Below are 19,597 nucleotides of genomic sequence, written 5' to 3'. Positions count from 1 at the left end.
CGTACTTCGAGGTGTTGAAGTGGTTAATATCTCTGCGGCTGTGACTTGAGTCTGAGTCCGAGTCACGAAAAATGCAACTCCAGTCAGAGTCCTACAAGTCTGATATATATCAGGGCACACAAAAAATATACTTTGTTTTAAAGTAAGTGGGCTTCCATTTAGATGTACTGTGGTTGGTTTTGTTGGTACAGTACTATATTTTCAACAGAAGTAGTATTTTATTTCAGAATGATATGATTCTGAAAATATCACATGCCAAAGGGATGGATGACACGTGGACTATAATACAGTACATACTTTTAAATCCGCTATGTATTGTAGCAGTATGTCAAATTACCCTTTAATGTCGCAACAGCAAAATTAAATCAAAATGTTACCGATGCACAGAACTGCGTATTACATAAAAGGCAATGCAATTTAGTAAAAGATATAAAAAAAAAAAAAAAAACAATAATAGTAAACATCTTCGTTTAAATGCAGTTATTAATGTTAAATGCACATCATGCTGCAGGATTTTTTGCGACATATATTGGCCATATTCCGCTGTTGTTGTTGTTGTTGTTAACATGGCGCGGAAACAATGCTGGTGTTGCAGTTAAATCCATGAGTGTGACGTAGCTCAGAATATCAGCTTGTTTTCTGTAAAAACTATAATATATCCCATGCGGTTATTTTTTTTTTTTTTTGTTCTCACTGTAACTTGCTTGTTTGTAATTTCTCTGCAAGAGAAACCGAAACTAAATCTTCTCATAGATAGTAAGCACAGTGTTTTTATTTGTACTGGATTGAGTACGAGAATTACATTTGAACTAAAAACAAAACAACAAAACCACTTATAAGAACCTCAGAGGTACTACTGTTCTGTACGTAGTTTATCTTGGATTTTACCATAAAATAAAATATGTTTACTGTGTGTGTACATTAGTTTGTAATTTACGTGCTAGATTGAGGCTCCCATCTCTTTGGGGGCGCACATGTACATAGTGTTGTGCGTTTATTTGTTTACTGTGTGTGTTTTTGTTAGTAGGGGCAGAAAAAAAAAATCTTAATGTTTCTATATTGATAGCGGCGTTTATTCAAGGGCGACCTCTATTATAAAGCTGATATATGACTGCGGCGTCAATATGAGGGCGTCTTTAATACGAGGGCGGAGCCAAATTGAAGTAATACTTGACCCCAGAGACGTACCCTACTTAGCTCAATCCAGACGGTTGTCATGCTGATGGTCTGGGGTGACCGCACTGTGGTTGATCCCCGGAGCCAGCATCGCAGCCGTTGTGTGTGCTGATGCGCTGGGGAGGCAAAATAAACTGATCCTCGGAGCCAGCATTACACTTCAGCCATCAACACCAGGTAGAAGAATATCTACAACAACTGATGTAAAGAAACGTAAATGAATGGAGATGCAGATGGATCACATTAGTTTACTGTAAAGCTACATCTTAGTTGGTGCTTTTCTTGGCGAGAGCCGAGTTCAAATCCGCATGAAGTTTTACAATCTCATGTAATGGAAATCATGTTTATCATATATATATATATATATATATATATATATATATATATATATATATATATATATACACACACACACACATATATATATATATATATATATATATATATATATATATATATATATATATATATACACACACACACACACACACACACACACACACACACACACACACAGTGGCTTGCGAAAGTATTGACCCCCTTGGCATTTTTCCTATTTTGTTGCCTTACAACCTGGAATTAAAATTGATTTTTTGGGGGTTTGTATCATTTGATTTACACAACATGCCTACCACTTTGAAGATGCAAAATATTTTTTATTGTGAAACAAACAAGAAATAAGACAAAAAAACAGAAAACTTGAGCGTGCATAAGTATTCACCCCCCCAAAGTCAATACTTTGTAGAGCCACCTTTTGCAGCAATTACAGCTGCAAGTCTCTTGGGGTATGTATCTATAAGCTTGGCACATCTAGCCACTGGGATTTTTGCCCATTCTTCAAGGCAAAACTGCTCCAGCTCCTTCAAGTTGGATGGGTTCCGCTGGTGTACAGCAATCTTTAAGTCATACCACAGATTCTCAATTGGATTGAGGTCTGGGCTTTGACTAGGCCATTCCAAGACATTTAAATGTTTCCCCTTAAACCACTTGAGTGTTGCTTTAGCAGTATGCTTAGGGTCATTGTCCTGCTGGAAGGTGAACCTCCATCCCAGTCTCAAATCTCTGGAAGACTGAAACAGGTTTCCCTCAAGAATTTCCCTGTATTTAGCGCCATCCATCATTCCTTCAATTCTGACCAGTTTCCCAGTCCCTGCCGATGAAAAACATCCCCACAGCATGATGCTGCCACCACCATGCTTCACTGTGGGGATGGTGTTCTCGGGGTGATGAGAGGTGTTGGGTTTGCGCCAGACATAGCGTTTTCCTTGATGGCCAAAAAGCTCAATTTTAGTCTCATCTGACCAGAGTACCTTCTTCCATATGTTTGGGGAGTCTCCCACATGCCTTTTGGCGAACACCAAACGTGTTTGCTTATTTTTTTCTTTAAGCAATGGCTTTTTTCTGGCCACTCTTCCGTAAAGCCCAGCTCTGTGGAGTGTACGGCTTAAAGTGGTCCTATGGACAGATACTCCAATCTCTGCTGTGGAGCTTTGCAGCTCCTTCAGGGTTATCTTTGGTCTCTTTGTTGCCTCTCTGATTAATGCCCTCCTTGCCTGGTCCGTGAGTTTTGGTGGGCGGCCCTCTCTTGCCAGGTTTGTTGTGGTGCCATATTCTTTCCATTTTTTAATAATGGCTTTAATGGTGCTCCGTGGGATGTTCAAAGTTTCGGATATTTTTTTATAACCCAACCCTGATCTGTACTTCTCCACAACTTTGTCCCTGACCTGTTTGGAGAGCTCCTTGGTCTTCATGGTGCCGCTTGCTTGGTGGTGCCCCTTGCTTAGTGGTGTTGCAGACTCTGGGGCCTTTCAGAACAGGTGTATATATACTGAGATCATGTGACAGATCATGTGACACTTAGATTGCACACAGGTGGACTTTATTTAACTAATTATGTGACTTCTGAAGGTAATTGGTTGCACCAGATCTTATTTAGAGGCTTAATAGCAAAGGGGGTGAATACATATGCACGCACCACTTTTCCGTTATTTATTTTTTAGAATTTTTTTAAACAAGTTATTTTTTTCATTTCACTTCACCAATTTGGACTATTTTGTGTATGTCCATTACATGAAATCCAAATAAAAATCAATTTTAATTCCAGGTTGTAAGGCAACAAAATAGGAAAAATGCCAAGGGGGGTCAATACTTTCGCAAGCCACTGTGTGTGTGTGTGTGTGTGTGTGTGTGTGTGTGTGTGTGTGTGTGTGTGTGTGTGTGTGTGTATATATATATATATATATATATATATATATATATATATATATATATATATATATATATATATATATATATATATATATATAATGTGCACACACACACACACTTTGCACACTATTTACACAATCATTGCAGTATGTTACCATAAGTAAAAGCAGAGCAATTTAGTTGATTTAAAGCATAGTAGAAATTAGTGAAATTCCACCACATTTTTTTTTTTTTTGGTATTTGTCACTAAGTATAACTTTTTTTCAGTAAATTATCAACTGTCAAATTAAGTAATATCTGATAAAGTTACATTTAGATTTATTGTACGCTCTACAATCATTTTTTGTTTTTCAAATTGCTTCCCACCCACTTCTCCTTCATATTCCTGTGTTTTCCATATGTACATCGAGTGAAGTTGGCGATCGCTGAGTGCAATAAATTGCGTTAGAAATGGATAAATAAATTTGCCACACAAAGTAACGGTTGCGGGGACCAGCACGTATTTACATTTACTGGATCCGAAGACGACCCATTTTTCCAGGGCATTATTTGTCAGGAGGTTTTGTCAAACAAAACTCTTAAAGCTGAAAAATTGAGACGCCATTTATCTGCAAAACAATTTTAAACAAAAAAAAACAGGAACTTTGCCATCAGCAACTTTCAGTGCGCAAAGTGACAAAATTCCTTGCTGACCTGGTAGAGAAGATTCAAGCCCAGGAATCTCATTAAGAAATACTTTCTACATGTACTTATACATATACATACAAGTTAGCTTCAAAATGCTGTTGTGAAAAAATGCGTGGCAAGTGGTCCGTGAGAAAAATCCAAACATCAAGGTGGTCCCTGCATTGAAAAAGGTTGGGAACCACTGATCAAGAGAAGTTTAAGTTCACAGGATACTGTTTATGCCATTTACTCAGGCTAACACTAGTGAAATTGACACACACTGCACTTGTTGATTTAATTATTTAAATCTGGCACCAAGCTAAATTTAGAACCTTTGTAATGAAACAGAAGTTCAAATGTAGTTCAGGGTCTATTATGTTTTGATTACTTAAACAGGTGATGCAATACAGAGCTTTTAGTTTTTCATCAAAAGAGGTACACAACATCCTGTAGAATGCCTTGCACCTAATATATATATATATATATATATATATATATATATATATATATATATATATATATATATATATATACATACAGTGCTGTGAAAAAGTATTTGCCCCTGCCTGATTTGCTGCATGTTTGCACATTTTTCACATTGAATTTGGTCAGATCTTTTTGTGGGTTGTAGTAGTATATAGAGGGAGTTTGAGAGAAAAAATGACACCAAAGTTTGGTGCTTCTTTCATTTGTTTGGTGTGTAAGGTAATCAAACATGCAATCTTCAGGTGTGAAAAAGTTATTGCCCCCTAGTTAACTCAACCCAATTAAAGGGATAATTAGGGTCAGCTGTTTGAATACTTTGGTTAACAATCATCCCTGATTTGGGCCAGCCCTGCCCAATATAAATCTGACTAACTTTGGCCCTTACCAACAGAGTGAAGTTGTCAGCACACAGGTTCTAGAGGCACATCATGCCACGATCAAAAGAAATTCCTGAATACCTCTGGAAAAAAGTTGTTGATGCCTATCAGTCTGGAAAGGGTTACAAACCATTTCTAAGGCTCTGGGGCTCCACCAAACCACAGTCAGAGCCATATTGCCCAAACGGAGAAAGTTTGGGACAGTATTGAATCTTCCCAGGAGTGTCCGTCTTGCCAAAATCTCCAAGAGCAAGATGTAAAATCATCCAAGAAGTCACAAAGAACCCTAGAACAACATCCAGGGATCTGCAGGCCTCTCACCTCGGCTAAGGTCAGCGTTCATCAGAAACACACTGGGCAAAAATGGGATTCATGGCAGAGTAGCAAGGCAGAAACCACTGCTCACGAAGAAGAACATGAATGCTGTGGAACTTTTTGGCCAACATGGGCCCCATTATGTCTGGTGAAAACCAAACACTGCATTCCACGGTAAGAACCTCTTACCAACGATCAAGTATGGTGGTAGTAGTGTCATGATTTGGGGATGCTTTGCTGCATCAGGACCTGGACGACTTGCCACCATTGAAGGAACCATGAATTCTGCTCTGAATCAGGGAATTCTACAGGAGAATGTCATGCCATCCATCCGTCAGCTGAAGCTGAAGTGCAGCTGGGTCATGCAGCAAGACAGTGATCTGAAACAAACAAGCAAGTCTACATCAGAATGGTTGAAGAACAAGAAATTTAACATTTTGGAATAACCTAGTCATTGAGATGTTGTGGCAGGACCTGAAACGAGCAGTTTATGTCCAGACCTAAACCCCAGGTGGCGTAACCAGTTATTGAGTCTAAGGGGGCGATTACTTTTTCACACTTGGACATTGGGTGCTTTATAACTTTCTTTAATAAATAAATTAAATAAGTATCAAAATTCTGTGTTATTTGTTCACTCAGGGTCCCTTTTATCTAATATTAGATTTTGGTTGAAGATCTGATAACATTCAGTGTCAAAAAATGCAAAAATCAGACGGGGCAAATACTTTTTGCACTGTGTGTGTGTGTGTGTTTGTGTGTGTATATATATATATATATATATATATATATATATATATATATATATATATATTCTCAACCTGTCAATTAATCACAGTTAACTTCTGCGATTTAACACGTTAATTTCTTTGGAGAGAATTTTTAAACTGTATCGCTGCTGTGTGGAGATTTCAGCTCAGGTACCCCTTTGCAATTTCGCAGTTGCAATAAAAGGCAGAATAATCTGATAAACAAATAAAAAATGTCCCCCCGTTTATTTAATATGTAAATATGTCACAAAAGTTTTGTGCTAACAACTGCGGATGTAGGACATAATACAAAACAGTAATTCTTAAAACTTTTAATTACAAGTCTTTGTGTGTCAATAAGGCAAATGTTATTAAGTTATTTATTTTGAAGTGGTAAAAAAATATGTATATTTACAGTGTTCTTCCAGAAATTTCCATTTTTATGGGGAACTACATATTACACGGCAATGAGTATGTTTGACGGAAATCGTGATAACCGTGAAAAAATACAGCTTTAACAATGATAAACATTTTATTAATGGCAATACAAACATGATCCCAAAATAATATAACTCTGTCGCTTTATATTTTCTCTGGACTTTTGGGCTTTTTCCTTTGTTTTTCTTTTGCAAGTAAGAAATGTATCCATTTTTGACTTATCTAGAATAATCTAGCTGTACTGTATCAGAAACAAATTCAACAAGCAGTTATTACTGTTAATACAATATATATAAAAAAAACAAAAAAACATTAAAATGCTAGTATTGTATTATTATTTTTGTTTATTGGAGCATTTATACTTAAAAAAAAAAAAAAAAAGCAGAAATGTTGTGTTTCCCTGATTACTATTAAATTATATGATGAGTTGAAAACTGCAAAGTTGTGTACTGTAACATTAAGACTTTGTACTTTATTGGGAGCTGCTAAATGAAAATGAAATATTTATACACAGTGGTTTAGAGAAAATATATAATACCGTAAAAACAAACAAAAAAAACAAACAAAAAACAGTTCAAGATCTTTATTTTCTTTCACTTCCATTTTTATTTTTGCATTTCTGAGTGGTCCTGCGTAGCCCTGTGTCCCCTAGAAGTAACCCCAGGGATACACGTACCACTGGTTGAAAACCCCTCATAAGGCATACTGTGTATACATTGGTTACATTTTTTTTCACTAGCTGTACAAATTTCTTGTTTTGAATGGGTTTATCCACAAATGTTTTACTGTTCATGTGAAGTTTAAAAAAAAAAAAAAAAGCATCCTGGTCCTATTCCACTACACTTGCACAGAAACATTAGAAGCATTACCTTGCATGCCCTAAGCTATTTTTTTTTTATATACATATCATTTATCGCTTTATATTTCTGTTCAATTAAATATCTAAACAAGATGCTGTGCTGATTATTTGTAGCTTTGGACTAACTTTTGGGCAGGTAAACAAAAAGTCACAAAGGGGGTATGCTTCATTAAAGCAGTGGTCTTGGCTCGCATGTGGGGGGTGACTCTGTTTCAAATGTCAGCAAACTTGAGTTCAGCTGCGTTCGAAGTGTGGTAGTGACTCTTTGTCTCTTTATACAAGGCATTGACAAAAATAACAAGAAGCAGTCTAAAATCATTATCACACATGACGGTTGTTTTAAACCAATTACATGTGCTGTTTTTATATCATTGTTTTCTACCACTGCATTCCATTCCACTTGCCAGAAAGAAGGAGATGAAATACAGTGGTACAACTGATATATAATAATTCATCATCATTAACATTCTTTGCCCTTTATATTCACACTAAAAAAAGCATCCCTCTAATGGCCTTGATCGCTGACAGAAGTTGGTGTGAAACGATCCGAATAATACCTCCCCACCCCCCAAAAAGTTTTTCCCTTTGAAGGTCAGCATCTTTATATTGAGATATTACAGTGTTGCAAAACTGGAAAGAAAACCATCTGGTATTCTGAATCAAATAGCTGTAAGAAATGACAGTATTGGGATTTATGGTGTTGTTTTTTACCTTGACCTTAACTGTTAACTCTTATGAATCAAGAATTAGTAGATGGATCTTGAGCTCCCGTGAGCCAAAACAGTTGATAAATCTTTGTTTTAATGTGAATGTATTGAACAAAATAATCCCATAAACGGTTGTGTTTTTCCATTCATTATTAACATCTCAAATGTCCAGTTTTGAAAGAAACACATGTTATAGTACATTTGTATTTGATATATGGTACTACACCTGGCTAAGGACATCTGTTTGAAGGCACTTTCAGTTAGGGTTGCACTTAATTGGTCATTTCATCCCTTCAGTGGCTTCTTTCTTGCCATTAGCAAGCCAGCTGCTTCTATCAACTGAAATGCTTTCATTCAATAACATGATTTAACCCAGAAGACACAAAGTGCAAGTGCAAACAGATAACCCAATAAAAAGGCATAGAAACAGTGCTTTTTAACCTGTCAGTACCAGATATCATGTTTTATAATACAAATATATGTGTGCTGTAACGTGTTTCTTTCAGAATTGCACATTTGATACCTATTTGGTTAAATGATGTGCAAAACAGTTAAGATTTCAGAAATTATTTTGTTAGGTACAATTACTTAATATATGTTTATTCCTAACAGATAATCAGTTTTGGTAGGAATTCCAGAAACTAAACAAAATATGTGATCTGAAAGAGCTTTCTAATGTGAAACAAATACTAACTAAATAACTTACACATTATGAAGGCGCGTTTGTCTTTAGCCAGCATTAGTTTTAAGTAAATACACATCTTTCTAATCTGTGCTAATTCTTCACTGTTCAGTGGGAAAAAAAAAAAAAAAAGGGTAACCTGGCTGACCCAGCCTTTTAGCTCTGCATAAAAGTACAGCACTGTACTGAATATTCCTAAATTGGTTGGAATAACTAAATTAAAAAAAAAAAAAAAAAAAAAAAAAAACATTAAAACCACCGTTTTGGCACTTTTCATTTTCAGCACTATATGAATATGAAAGTAATATGAAAGTAATATGAAACCAAATATGATTAAATCCAGTGTTGGGGTCGTTACTGATAAAAAGTAATGTATTATTCATTATTCGTTTCTTGAGAAAAAAGTAATAATATTAGTATTACATATTAATTAAAAAATAGTGGGCTATATTAGTTGTTGTATTACCCACTACATTCCTTCTTTTGCCTTGTGAAACAATTGTGACTAATCTCCATAGTCTGGTAATGCGTTTTTTAAAGGTATGCCAATCAAATAAACTAAGGCCATGGGTTACCTTAGTTCTCTGGTCAGTAGCGTAGACAACTGCAACTGAATCAGGCTGGGCGATAGTATCTTGCTTCCACTCAAGTTTTATTAATCTGTGACTTCATTACAAGACTCAGCAATAATAGAAAACAAAGTAGTCTGCCAGTGGTGTGTTCTAAACTGTGTTAAAATTAAAACAGTTATAAAAATAAAATGGAAGCACAGTAGGGATCGTTGCACACTCCACAACATCTCCTGCACGAATTCACACTCCTCACAGCATTCTCATTAGCTATGGAGGCTATTAAGGTACAAAATAAATTAACACTGTAAGATCAAACTAAATATTGCAATTTGCTAGCTTCATTATAACAGTTCACAAAACTAACAGCACTAAATCATTTACTTAAATTGAGATAGCCTTTCAATATGTATGAACGCAGACATTAAAATTGTGACACTTAGCTCTAACTCGCCCATATCAGGAAACAAAAAATAAAAAAAAAAAGCAGAAAAATTGGCAAAGGCTTATGGTCACTGTTGTCTGTATTAAACTACATGAACTTTGAACAAAAAAAAAAGTTTTTGAATCCGTCCTCATTTTTACTGTGTATGCAACTTCAGTTCTTCAAATCGTAGGTTCAGCGTTTAGTTTAAAAATCCCAGTAATCTTTGTTGTATCGCATCAATTGCAGTACACTACAAGGCATGGGGTTATTTTCTCAATACCGGTAGGCTGTATTCTTTTAATTACCAAACAGTCCAAGTGGTGCCGCTGCATAGACATTACATGCTGTGCGTACTTATATAGTGATTTTAATATGTAAATAAATCTTGTTGAATTTATTGCCTCTTGTTTCTGATTTAAACACAACGTTATTTAGATGTAGAACATATAATGTAGCGATGAAAACACTTTTTTTTTTTTATGGAAAGTAACTGTAATATTATTACTCAAATTAAAACTCTAACGCTTTATATTAACTTGTTATTAAGAAATAATGTAATATTATTATAGTAGCGTGTTACGTTACTAACGCGTTACCCCCAACTCCTATCAACTGTGTGCCATCATTCCCATTTAATGTACACATCACAGCCCACCAGAGGTGCTATGTAACATCCTGTACACTCTCCAATCATGTTTTAATTTTTCAAATTGCTTCCCACCCACCGTGTCTTTGCATTCTAGTGTTTTTATTATATCTACATTGAGCGAAGTTTGCGACTCAGTGAATGCAATAAATTGCGTTAGAAATTGACAGATTAATTTGCTACACAAGATAACGGTTGCGGGGACAAGCACATATACATTTACTGGATCTGAGGTTGACCCAAACCCCAGTGCATTGTTTGTTACGTTAAAACTGAGATGCCATTTATCCACAAAGCATTCAAAATGTGTAAAATAAATAAATAAATAAGAGATACAGGAATTTCATTGGACAAAATAACTGACCTGGTAGTAACGATCCAAGCCCAGGAATCTCATTAAGTTAGGCACATTATATAAATAGTAACTGCATGTACTTATACAGATACATACAAAAAGTAGTTTTGAAATGCTGTTGTGAACAAATACGTGGCAAGTGGTCCATGGGAAAAATCCAAACACCAAGGTGGTCCCTACATTGAAAAAAGGTCGGGAACCACTGTAGTAGACCTTTAATAGTGGGTATCTGTCCAGCTGGCTCATCATCCTGGAAGGCTGTGATGTGATTTGTTTAAATTTAGCAAGTTACTGCATTTTGCTTTTTAATATCAGGACTATTAACCCAATACTCTGTTCATGCATCAAGTGTTCTACATGTTTTGGAAAAATTGAATTAGACTTTCATTTTACTGTCTGTACTCAAGCATTCAAGTTTAAACGGTTGGTAAGTTTTCACTTTAACATATTGAGGTTTACTTGATATATTAATACTTATTTTAATTGAAATTTTACAGAAAAAAATCCACATCGAATCCCAAAGCAGATGTTCTTCAAATGAAGTTAATGAAACTAGGTATATAATCTATACTCATATATTGCTACAAGTTGGTGTTTAAATGAGAGTAACAGACATTTAATATGTATAGAGCACACCTTATGTGTCATTGTGACATATATCTGTAGGTGCCAGATAGTCAAGAGTTGAATATATAATGGTAGACTGTAGTAGAATAATCTTATCTTAAAAAAAATAAAACACAAATGTTAAAATGTACTCTATAGATGAACTGGTCACAATTATTTTTTCATCCTGGGACAAGACAAAAAACACAAAGTCATGTTGTAGTCAACAGCTGCACAAATAACCAGGAAATTTGTAGCATCCTAATCTTATATGTGATTATTAGAACTGGAGCTTGGAGAGGAAACCCACAAATGATCTACTGTTTCTCACCCATGAAAGGGCCACCACCACAGGAGGCTATGCCCATAACAAACCCAGGATTATTATGTTAAAAGGTCCTCCCGTAGACCCAATAATATTACTGCAGACAAGGTTATTTATTAAGAAACTGTGTTGTAAATATTACATTAACCAACGTATTTGTTGATTTGAGATTTGTTTTTTCATTTGCAGATGATATCAAAGATGAGGAGTTTTGTGAACTTAGCAGAGTACCAGTTTTTTCCAGAGCATCCAGACTCAATGTAGATGCACAGCCCATTGACCTTAACCTTGCAGAAGTAAGAATATTTAGATTTTCTTGCCATTATTTTCTTTTAAACTTATTATTTTGGCATCATTGGAAACTGGGAAGCTTGAAAATGTCTGAAATATGCAGAGGAGTTCTTTAACTTGAAATCTTTAACTTTGTTAGTCTCTTAAAAGCTACACTATTCATAAACATGCCTGTCATCAGCTGATTAACCTCAGAATACATGTACTATCAATTAGTCTAACAACATTGACTGACGCTTTTCACATTAAGTTATCTTGTCATAAAACCTGGGGGTGAAAGTCCAGACTCCCATGCTGACTCTTGATACAAGAAAGATTACTGTTACAACTGAACATATGCAACCCACTGGAAAATGGTGTGTTTCTGAAGATCATGGTTTCTTTTGTAACCAATGTCTGTATTGTATAAGCTTTCCCCTTTACTAACCAACAGCTAAGGTTAAAAATGCAGTGTGTTTAAAAGTAAGACATGACAAAACTGGATTGCAATTCTTGGTATGCACCAGACCCACTAAATGCCATGAGAAAAGCCTTAAAATCAGACAATGTGCATGACGCTTCAGCCTTAACAGGTTTATTTTAAAAAGAGTCTTTTTAAAGGTCATCTGATAACCTTTAAAAGCACTCTCCTGAAAAACTAATGTAGAGCTATGGCCAAATGTTTTGCATCACCTAGAAGTTAAGGATTAAAAACCATGTAAATATAATTTAAATATTTTATTACATAATTGTAATCAAAGAAGCTACATAATCATATTGCAAAAGTCAACCGGAAGCCATTATAGTAGTACAATATTTCAGTTTAGATTTCGAAATGTCACACTTTTCAATTTTTGTCAGTTTTTCGTTAAGTACTGGTTTATGGAAAACAACAAAGTGACATTATTCAGCAGTTCATTTGACTTTATAAAGTCAATTCTATAGGGCAGTGGTTCCCAAAGCTCTGTTTCAACCTTATAATGTGGCCCGCAATGAACTGAGCATCTGCTAAGCACTTGATTTTAGTAGCCTATACAGCAGAGGTGCCCAAAGCGATTTGTTTATATTAAGCAGCAGTCAGGCAAGCAGGAGAGCAGGATTATGTAGGAACTTGTATATTAATCTAAAAAATCTATCAAAATCACAATCTAAAAACATCTTGTAAACCCAGTTTAAGTAAGCCAAATTATATATTATCTCTAAGAATAAGTAATTTGAGTGTAATTTTGGTAATCATGTTAATTATCCTTCCATTTTTTGTTTTTGTTTTTAGGACCTCAAAAACATTCTCTTTGGCTCAAGTTTCGCCTGCTTTAATGATGAGTGGAAGATTCAGAGTTTCTCCTTTAATGATTTACCAGATTTAAGATATGGCATTGTGCAAAAGAAGGTAATATAAACTATTTAGTTTCTTGTTCTCTTACACTACATTACAAAGTACAGCTTGTTAACACTCTAACTGGGATTACTAATAGTTCTATTTCAGCTTCTAAGCCACAAAAAATGGACAACATACATTTTAGCTGTCTCCTTCAAAGTTGAATTAAAGCACCTTGCTAGGATAGAGTTTCTTTTTTTATTGTTCAATTTTTAAACAAAATGTGTCTTTTGACTTTTATCTAGTTTTTGTTTCTCAAGGTATTGAGGTTATGAGTATATGTTTTTTAGGTCTGACTCACCAGGATGATTTTGATGCATATAAAATAACAAAGAAAATAGCAGTGAACCATGCACATACTGTATATACCATACCTACTACAATACAGGAGAAAATGGTAACAGAACCTGCTTTATGTCAGTTTGTGCATTTAGCGAGGAGCTATCATCACACATTCCAGTACTTAATACTTATTGACAACATTCTGTTATCATTTTCTCTTCTGTTACAGAGGTCATGCACTTTTTTATCTTTATTTATTTAATCCCACTGTCTTTCTCCTTTGCTGCTGAAGAATACTTTTCCACGAAAAGAGTCGTAGCAAGTGTACTGTACCCTCAAACAGTTGAACTGACATTGATTAAGGAGCAGAATCTATTATGGGGAGACAACAGACTTTATAACAATGTTGATCCTTCATGTCAAGAATAACGTGCATTTTGTGGGGAAACCTGTTCCATACTGCACTAACAAGACCTTCAACATTTGGTATTAAATTTATAAATGCAAAATGTATTTGAAAACAAAAACTGCAGCAGCAGTTTTGATTACTACTGCCATGTAACTCAAAATGAATTAACTTTTCAAAATATAACTGATTTAGATTACTGTAAATTAACATCTCAGGTGACGGTGATATCGTGAGAACACAAAGCAACACAATACCATTCCTAATATGTCTGATTTCCTTGAAGCCATTAAAAACATTTATAATGCTTTTGAAAATATAAAGACTGGAGGACAAAAAAAGGAAATCATGCAGCAATGCTTACAATGACAATCTTCCGACTCTGTAATTCATTAGGCAACAACACTGCTAGCTGACGTGTTCTATTATATGTGACAATTTGATGTTTGAAATTAACATTGTTTTCTAAAATCAAAATCTTACACTACAGCTTCAAATCAGCCCACCACCCCCCACTGACTACACATTATAAAACTGGCTTTTTCACCGGTCTCAAACAGTAAATAATAAGACAGACGGTGCTCAACCGCCCACACATAAACACAATAATAATGCTAACAGTGGACAGCTTCATCCACCTGCATACAAATACAATATAATTAATAATAATAATAACAAATGAAAACATACATAAATAAATACTCAAGGGGTGGGCACTTTGCCACAAGGTCACACAAATCTTGACAGTAGAAAGACCATTTGCTGGTGCAATTGACCCTGAGTTGGTTTTGATGCAAGATAATACCTATTGTAATCCTGCCAGGCTTGTCATTAATTGCCTTCGTTGTTTACCCATGATCCAGAGAGATTGCTGATTGAAATAATGGAAAAGCTGCATAACTTTATTTCCAAGTAGAACACATGCTTGGATGGAGAGCTTTGCTTGCTCAGTCTTCATCAATCTGTATTGTGACATATGCGCAAAAAATAGGATTCAATCGCTTCGTTTCACCTGGGGTGTGAAGGGTTCTTCAAAGGGCCTCGAAGCAAACAGCCATTCCAGTCAGATCCTCCTTTGTAGTTTGTGATTAAGCTTTTCCATTAAGGAAAACTTAATTTGACACTTAATTTGTATTCATTGTAAATGTTGCTGTGCCATTATAGTAAAGCTGAATGGACTGTATTCATAAAGTATGTCTATCTCATAGAAGCTCTTAAAACCTGTGGTTGTTTGAAGTTGTGTATTCGTAAACATGGGTAGGTTTCAGTCACATGTATGCAAAGCTAAGCTGTCAGACAAATGTGTTTTTTTTACTTTACTCCTAATTTCTAGTTTACTATTTCTAATTTACTATTAATTACTGTTATATATTTTTTTTTGTGTGTGCAACTAATAGTATACTATGTTATAAGTTAGTACGTGGTACATTAATAATCGGGAGGCTGGAGAGTGACCAGTTGGCATTTAAAGGAGTGGAGAGGGCAAGAGGAGGTATAGGGAGACATGAGGGATTGGAGGTAGGAGGGGGCAGTGTGGTGAAGAGAGTGGTAGGCAAGAACAAGGGTTTTGAATGTGAACAGAAATAGGTAGGAAGTGGAGGATGAGAAGCAGGTGGGTAGCACGAGAATAGCAAGGTTGGGAGAATACAAGACGAGCAGCAGAATTTTGTAATGTACTTTAACACATACACATGCACATTTTCCTTCTCTGTCAGCTTTAGTTCACAAAGTTTAAATATTAAAATTAGGCCAGGGCAGAGTTGATGGCTGGGGTGGTTCATTGAGCTGTATTACTTCTCACTGCCAAATATTTTGTTTAAATATTTAACATGAAACAAATATGGAAGTGGATCCTTCTTTTGTAATTGATAAACTGTGTAAAATAATGAATCAAACTTTATTCACAATTGCAGAATTTCAGATTTTTTTCTTGTGAATCTAAATAACATGAATGTATTGATTTTCCAGGGTGGCCCTTGTGGAGTACTGGCTTCTGTCCAAGCCTGTGTGTTGCAAAAGCTCCTTTTTGAAGAGAATAGCAGCAGCAGTGGATCTTCGTAAGTGCATGCTTTACAACCAAAATATTGTTGAATCTTCCCACACCCTTGTCTGGACACACCAGATATTGATGCAATGAATGCATCTATGCCCCGTAAATTATCAGTTGATTTATTCTTGCATTCGATGCATATTGGAGATATTTGGAGATGGGTAATTGGTTGATTCTTGATTGAGAAGTAATTAGAGATGTGTTGTGGACAGATGATTGGCTGTATACAAATACAAGCAATGTTAGGTGTGTGGCATTAGTAATGGGGAGTGTAAAATCCACTATTTTAGTGGCATTGAAGCAGGAAGAAAATGTTAAAAATAAATAAATAAATAAGTGTGGTGTTAATGTTTTTCACTTTTGTGTAAAGCAATCTTTTTTGTTGCACCCTTAGGAAATGACAATAAGGACATCCAATAATTATTTTCTTCAAGCTGCAACTTTATTAATGAGATTCAAGTTGTTTCCATTTAAACAGCAGATTTGTTTACTCACTGAGCAAGCTGTCTGCCGAGCAGTGTTTTAGTAATATTTTCAGCAAAATACTAAATATCCTGCGAAAGTTTATTCGCTAATTTTAGATTTGTTTACCCCCTTCCGTTCCATTGTTCGAACACTTTGTTTACTGTTTGCGGCTTTGACCTTTTAACTCAGCTCTCACCAGTATTTTACTTTCACTTCTTTAAAGGACAGTACTCCACAGACTTTTGTAGTGAATACTAACAAATATATGTGTATTTTGAAAACTAGAAATACTTACACCATGAATTATTTGCATTTGAGTTATGTAAAAGCCAGCTGTCTTCCAGCAATTCTTGATAGGTAACTGTATTGCTAAAATGAAATATGTTTGAACATATTTGCATCTGAAACAATCAACATGTGACGGGGTGGGGGGGGTCTAGTTTCTGTAGATGATGAATGCATAAAGATTATTCTATCTGAAATAATGAAAAAGTGAGGGGGACATGTGTCCGTGTAAATTACACTTATGCAAACAACCATTATGTTGTAGCATAAAACAGTAACACAATTTTACAGGTATTTGAACTTTTTTTTGCAAAACAATTTTTTTTTTTTTTTTTTTACTTCTGTGCATTTTAATTGTATCAAAATATATCAAGCTTTTTTCATTTTTTTTTTTTTTTTTATGTGTTTTTAAAGACGACTGGAGCCTTCAAAGTCTAATAGAAGCAAAAAACTTGCAATGGCACTAGCCAAAATTGTATGGCGTGCAGGAGACAGAAAAAAGGCTGTTGTTGCACTGTAAGTTAATGTTTGGTTAATGTTTTTTAATGGGAAAACATGATTCTATAGCAGTATTAGGAAGACACAATATATTTATCAATCAATCAATGTTTATTTTATATAACGCCTTTCATAGTGGGCCACCATCACAAAACACTTTACAAGATAGTGAGGAACAATGCATAATGCATTAAATACAGTGAAATACAGGGCATAGTACATTAAATACAAACAGTAAAAACAATGCAAATACATTAAATACAACATATTGCAATGCAAATACATTAAATATAGGCATATTACATTAAATACAAAGCTAGCATGTGAATTCTAAACACTGCAGATGTGTGTATCATACTGAATCATACAAATAAGATGGAGTGAAAAACCTGAAATAGCAATTTAGACAACAGCTAATAACAGATATCAGGCTTGAAGAGCATTGAAACCAAAAGAGAACACGTGGGTCTTCAGAGTTGATCTGAAGCAAGGGACTGTGGGAGCTACATGCACTAAAGCTGGGAGAGAAAGCCAGAGAGTCAGGGCTATGAAGCTAAAAGAGCTCTCTGAGCGCACTTTTGTTGGGTATAACAAGCAAGCCAGAGTCAGAGGACCTCAGCTTGTGTGCAGGGACATAGCAGGTCAGCAGATTGGAGAGATACTCTGGACCTGTCTGATGAAGGGCCTTGTAGGCAAGCAGGAGAATTTTGAAAGTAATCCTGAACTTTGCAGGTAGCCAGTGCAGCATTTATTATAGAGTATACATAAATAAATACATAAGCATGGCTTAAATTTCATTAAATTCTGAGTTATTCGCAAATGTGATATTCTAACTGATGCTCCACAAGTTGTTTTTGGTTTTCTAATGTATAGTGTGTGATTTTCTTTTTAGGTCTTCTGGAAGAAAACAGTTCATTCCAGCAGGAAGATATAAATCAGATGGAATTCTTGAAACGGTGTGAATTTTTTTTATTATTATTAAAATCAGACTTCAGAATTCAAACTTTGAATGTAAACTGCAGCAACACTATAGCAATTCCAGTGTGACGAGTAAAAGTATTTTTACTTTTGGTATGCCAATAAGTCGTACAACACCTGTGAATTATATTTTTTTCATGTTCTAGACAGGGTAGTTTGTATCATTAATCAGTTCACTCTGTATTATGTATTGTTCTGATTTATTTAAACCAATAACTGTTTTTGTCTTTATTTTTATTTTTTAAGATAATACTTAACACAGTGAGTAGTCAAGAAGACTTAACGTTGTTTCTGGAGCAGAATATTCACCAGGTATGCAATTAGTATTGTGCATTTTGAAAAAAAAGGTACTCATTATAAACGTAATAACAAGGGCTCAATGTCATGAGCTCTGGGTCTCATGGGACATCTAAAATATAAATGGGAAATTATATGGTAATTTGTGTCCCACAGTATTTGTGATAAATAAAATGAGCACCAAGATTTAAAAATCTTACGTTAACAGTTATGGATTTATTAACAATGCAGCCTGCTAATTTCAGAAACTAAGACATTTTACTTTTTCCTTCTTTCTTTCAGTTTGAGTTGGGCCCCTACGGGTGTATTTTACTCACTCTGTCTGCAATTCTGTCACGATCTACAGACCTGTAAGTACAAGTTTATTAGTGTTTGAATTCCAGGTAAACAAAAGAAAGTTATGTGAAGCACTCAAGATTTTGTCTTTTACCATTACAGCCAAAGACCGTACTATGATGTTTAAAATTGGATGTGATACCATAGGTGTTGTTATTCAGTTTCTTTGTTTAGTAGAAATGTCACAGTTGAAAAGGTCAGATTTAAGGCATATGTTCTGTTCAGGAGTTGGAAATATAGTTCCTAAAATCTCTGATTTATGCCTTCTTACAGAAAACACATAATAAGTGTATTAATCGGGTAAGAAATATTAGGAAATCGTGGGTGATATACAATATTCCAAGCTGTAATGGATATTGATATTTGCAGATAGAAGCTACAATTAGAATAAAGAGAAATAAAAGGCATTAATTATCCCTTTATTATTATTATTATTATTATTATTATTATTATATTATTATTATTATTATTATTATTATTATTATTATATTATTAAATAGCATTGCTCTCTTTTACTTTCTATACAGTATTAGGAACATTTTCTTTCAAGAAGGTAGACTGGTACTGCAGTGCTTAAATTGATCATGATCTTGCTGTGCTAACATTGATGCCCATCACTATGCCTATTATACTATACTTAGGGTCCTTCGTTTTCGGTTTATAATGATTTTTACCAAAAAATTCTTGGGTTTTACAAAAACTGTTATTTTTTTTTATTTTTATTTTTTACTGATTTTCTCCCAAATTTTGGACCGCTCAAGTAC

General features: G+C 34.9%; 1 protein-coding gene across 1 annotated transcript in view; it reads left to right on the top strand.

Annotated features, from left to right (window-relative positions):
• The window catches only part of LOC121313897 (probable ubiquitin carboxyl-terminal hydrolase MINDY-4), a 52,441-nt gene that overhangs the window by 20,664 nt on the left and 12,180 nt on the right, over positions 1-19,597 (top strand). Inside the window, exons 5-12 of the mRNA XM_041246683.1 lie at positions 11,778-11,884; positions 13,132-13,248; positions 15,893-15,962; positions 16,453-16,459; positions 17,139-17,240; positions 18,115-18,178; positions 18,447-18,512; positions 18,780-18,847. Of these exons, the coding sequence (XP_041102617.1) occupies positions 11,778-11,884; positions 13,132-13,248; positions 15,893-15,962; positions 16,453-16,459; positions 17,139-17,240; positions 18,115-18,178; positions 18,447-18,512; positions 18,780-18,847 (601 nt within the window). The remainder of the gene's footprint in view (positions 1-11,777; positions 11,885-13,131; positions 13,249-15,892; positions 15,963-16,452; positions 16,460-17,138; positions 17,241-18,114; positions 18,179-18,446; positions 18,513-18,779; positions 18,848-19,597) is intronic.

This window comes from Polyodon spathula, chromosome 4, assembly GCF_017654505.1.
Source record: "Polyodon spathula isolate WHYD16114869_AA chromosome 4, ASM1765450v1, whole genome shotgun sequence".
NCBI classification, from domain to species: domain Eukaryota; kingdom Metazoa; phylum Chordata; class Actinopteri; order Acipenseriformes; family Polyodontidae; genus Polyodon; species Polyodon spathula.
Note: the sequence above shows the minus strand (reverse complement) of the source record. Positions and strands in the feature narration are given on the sequence as shown.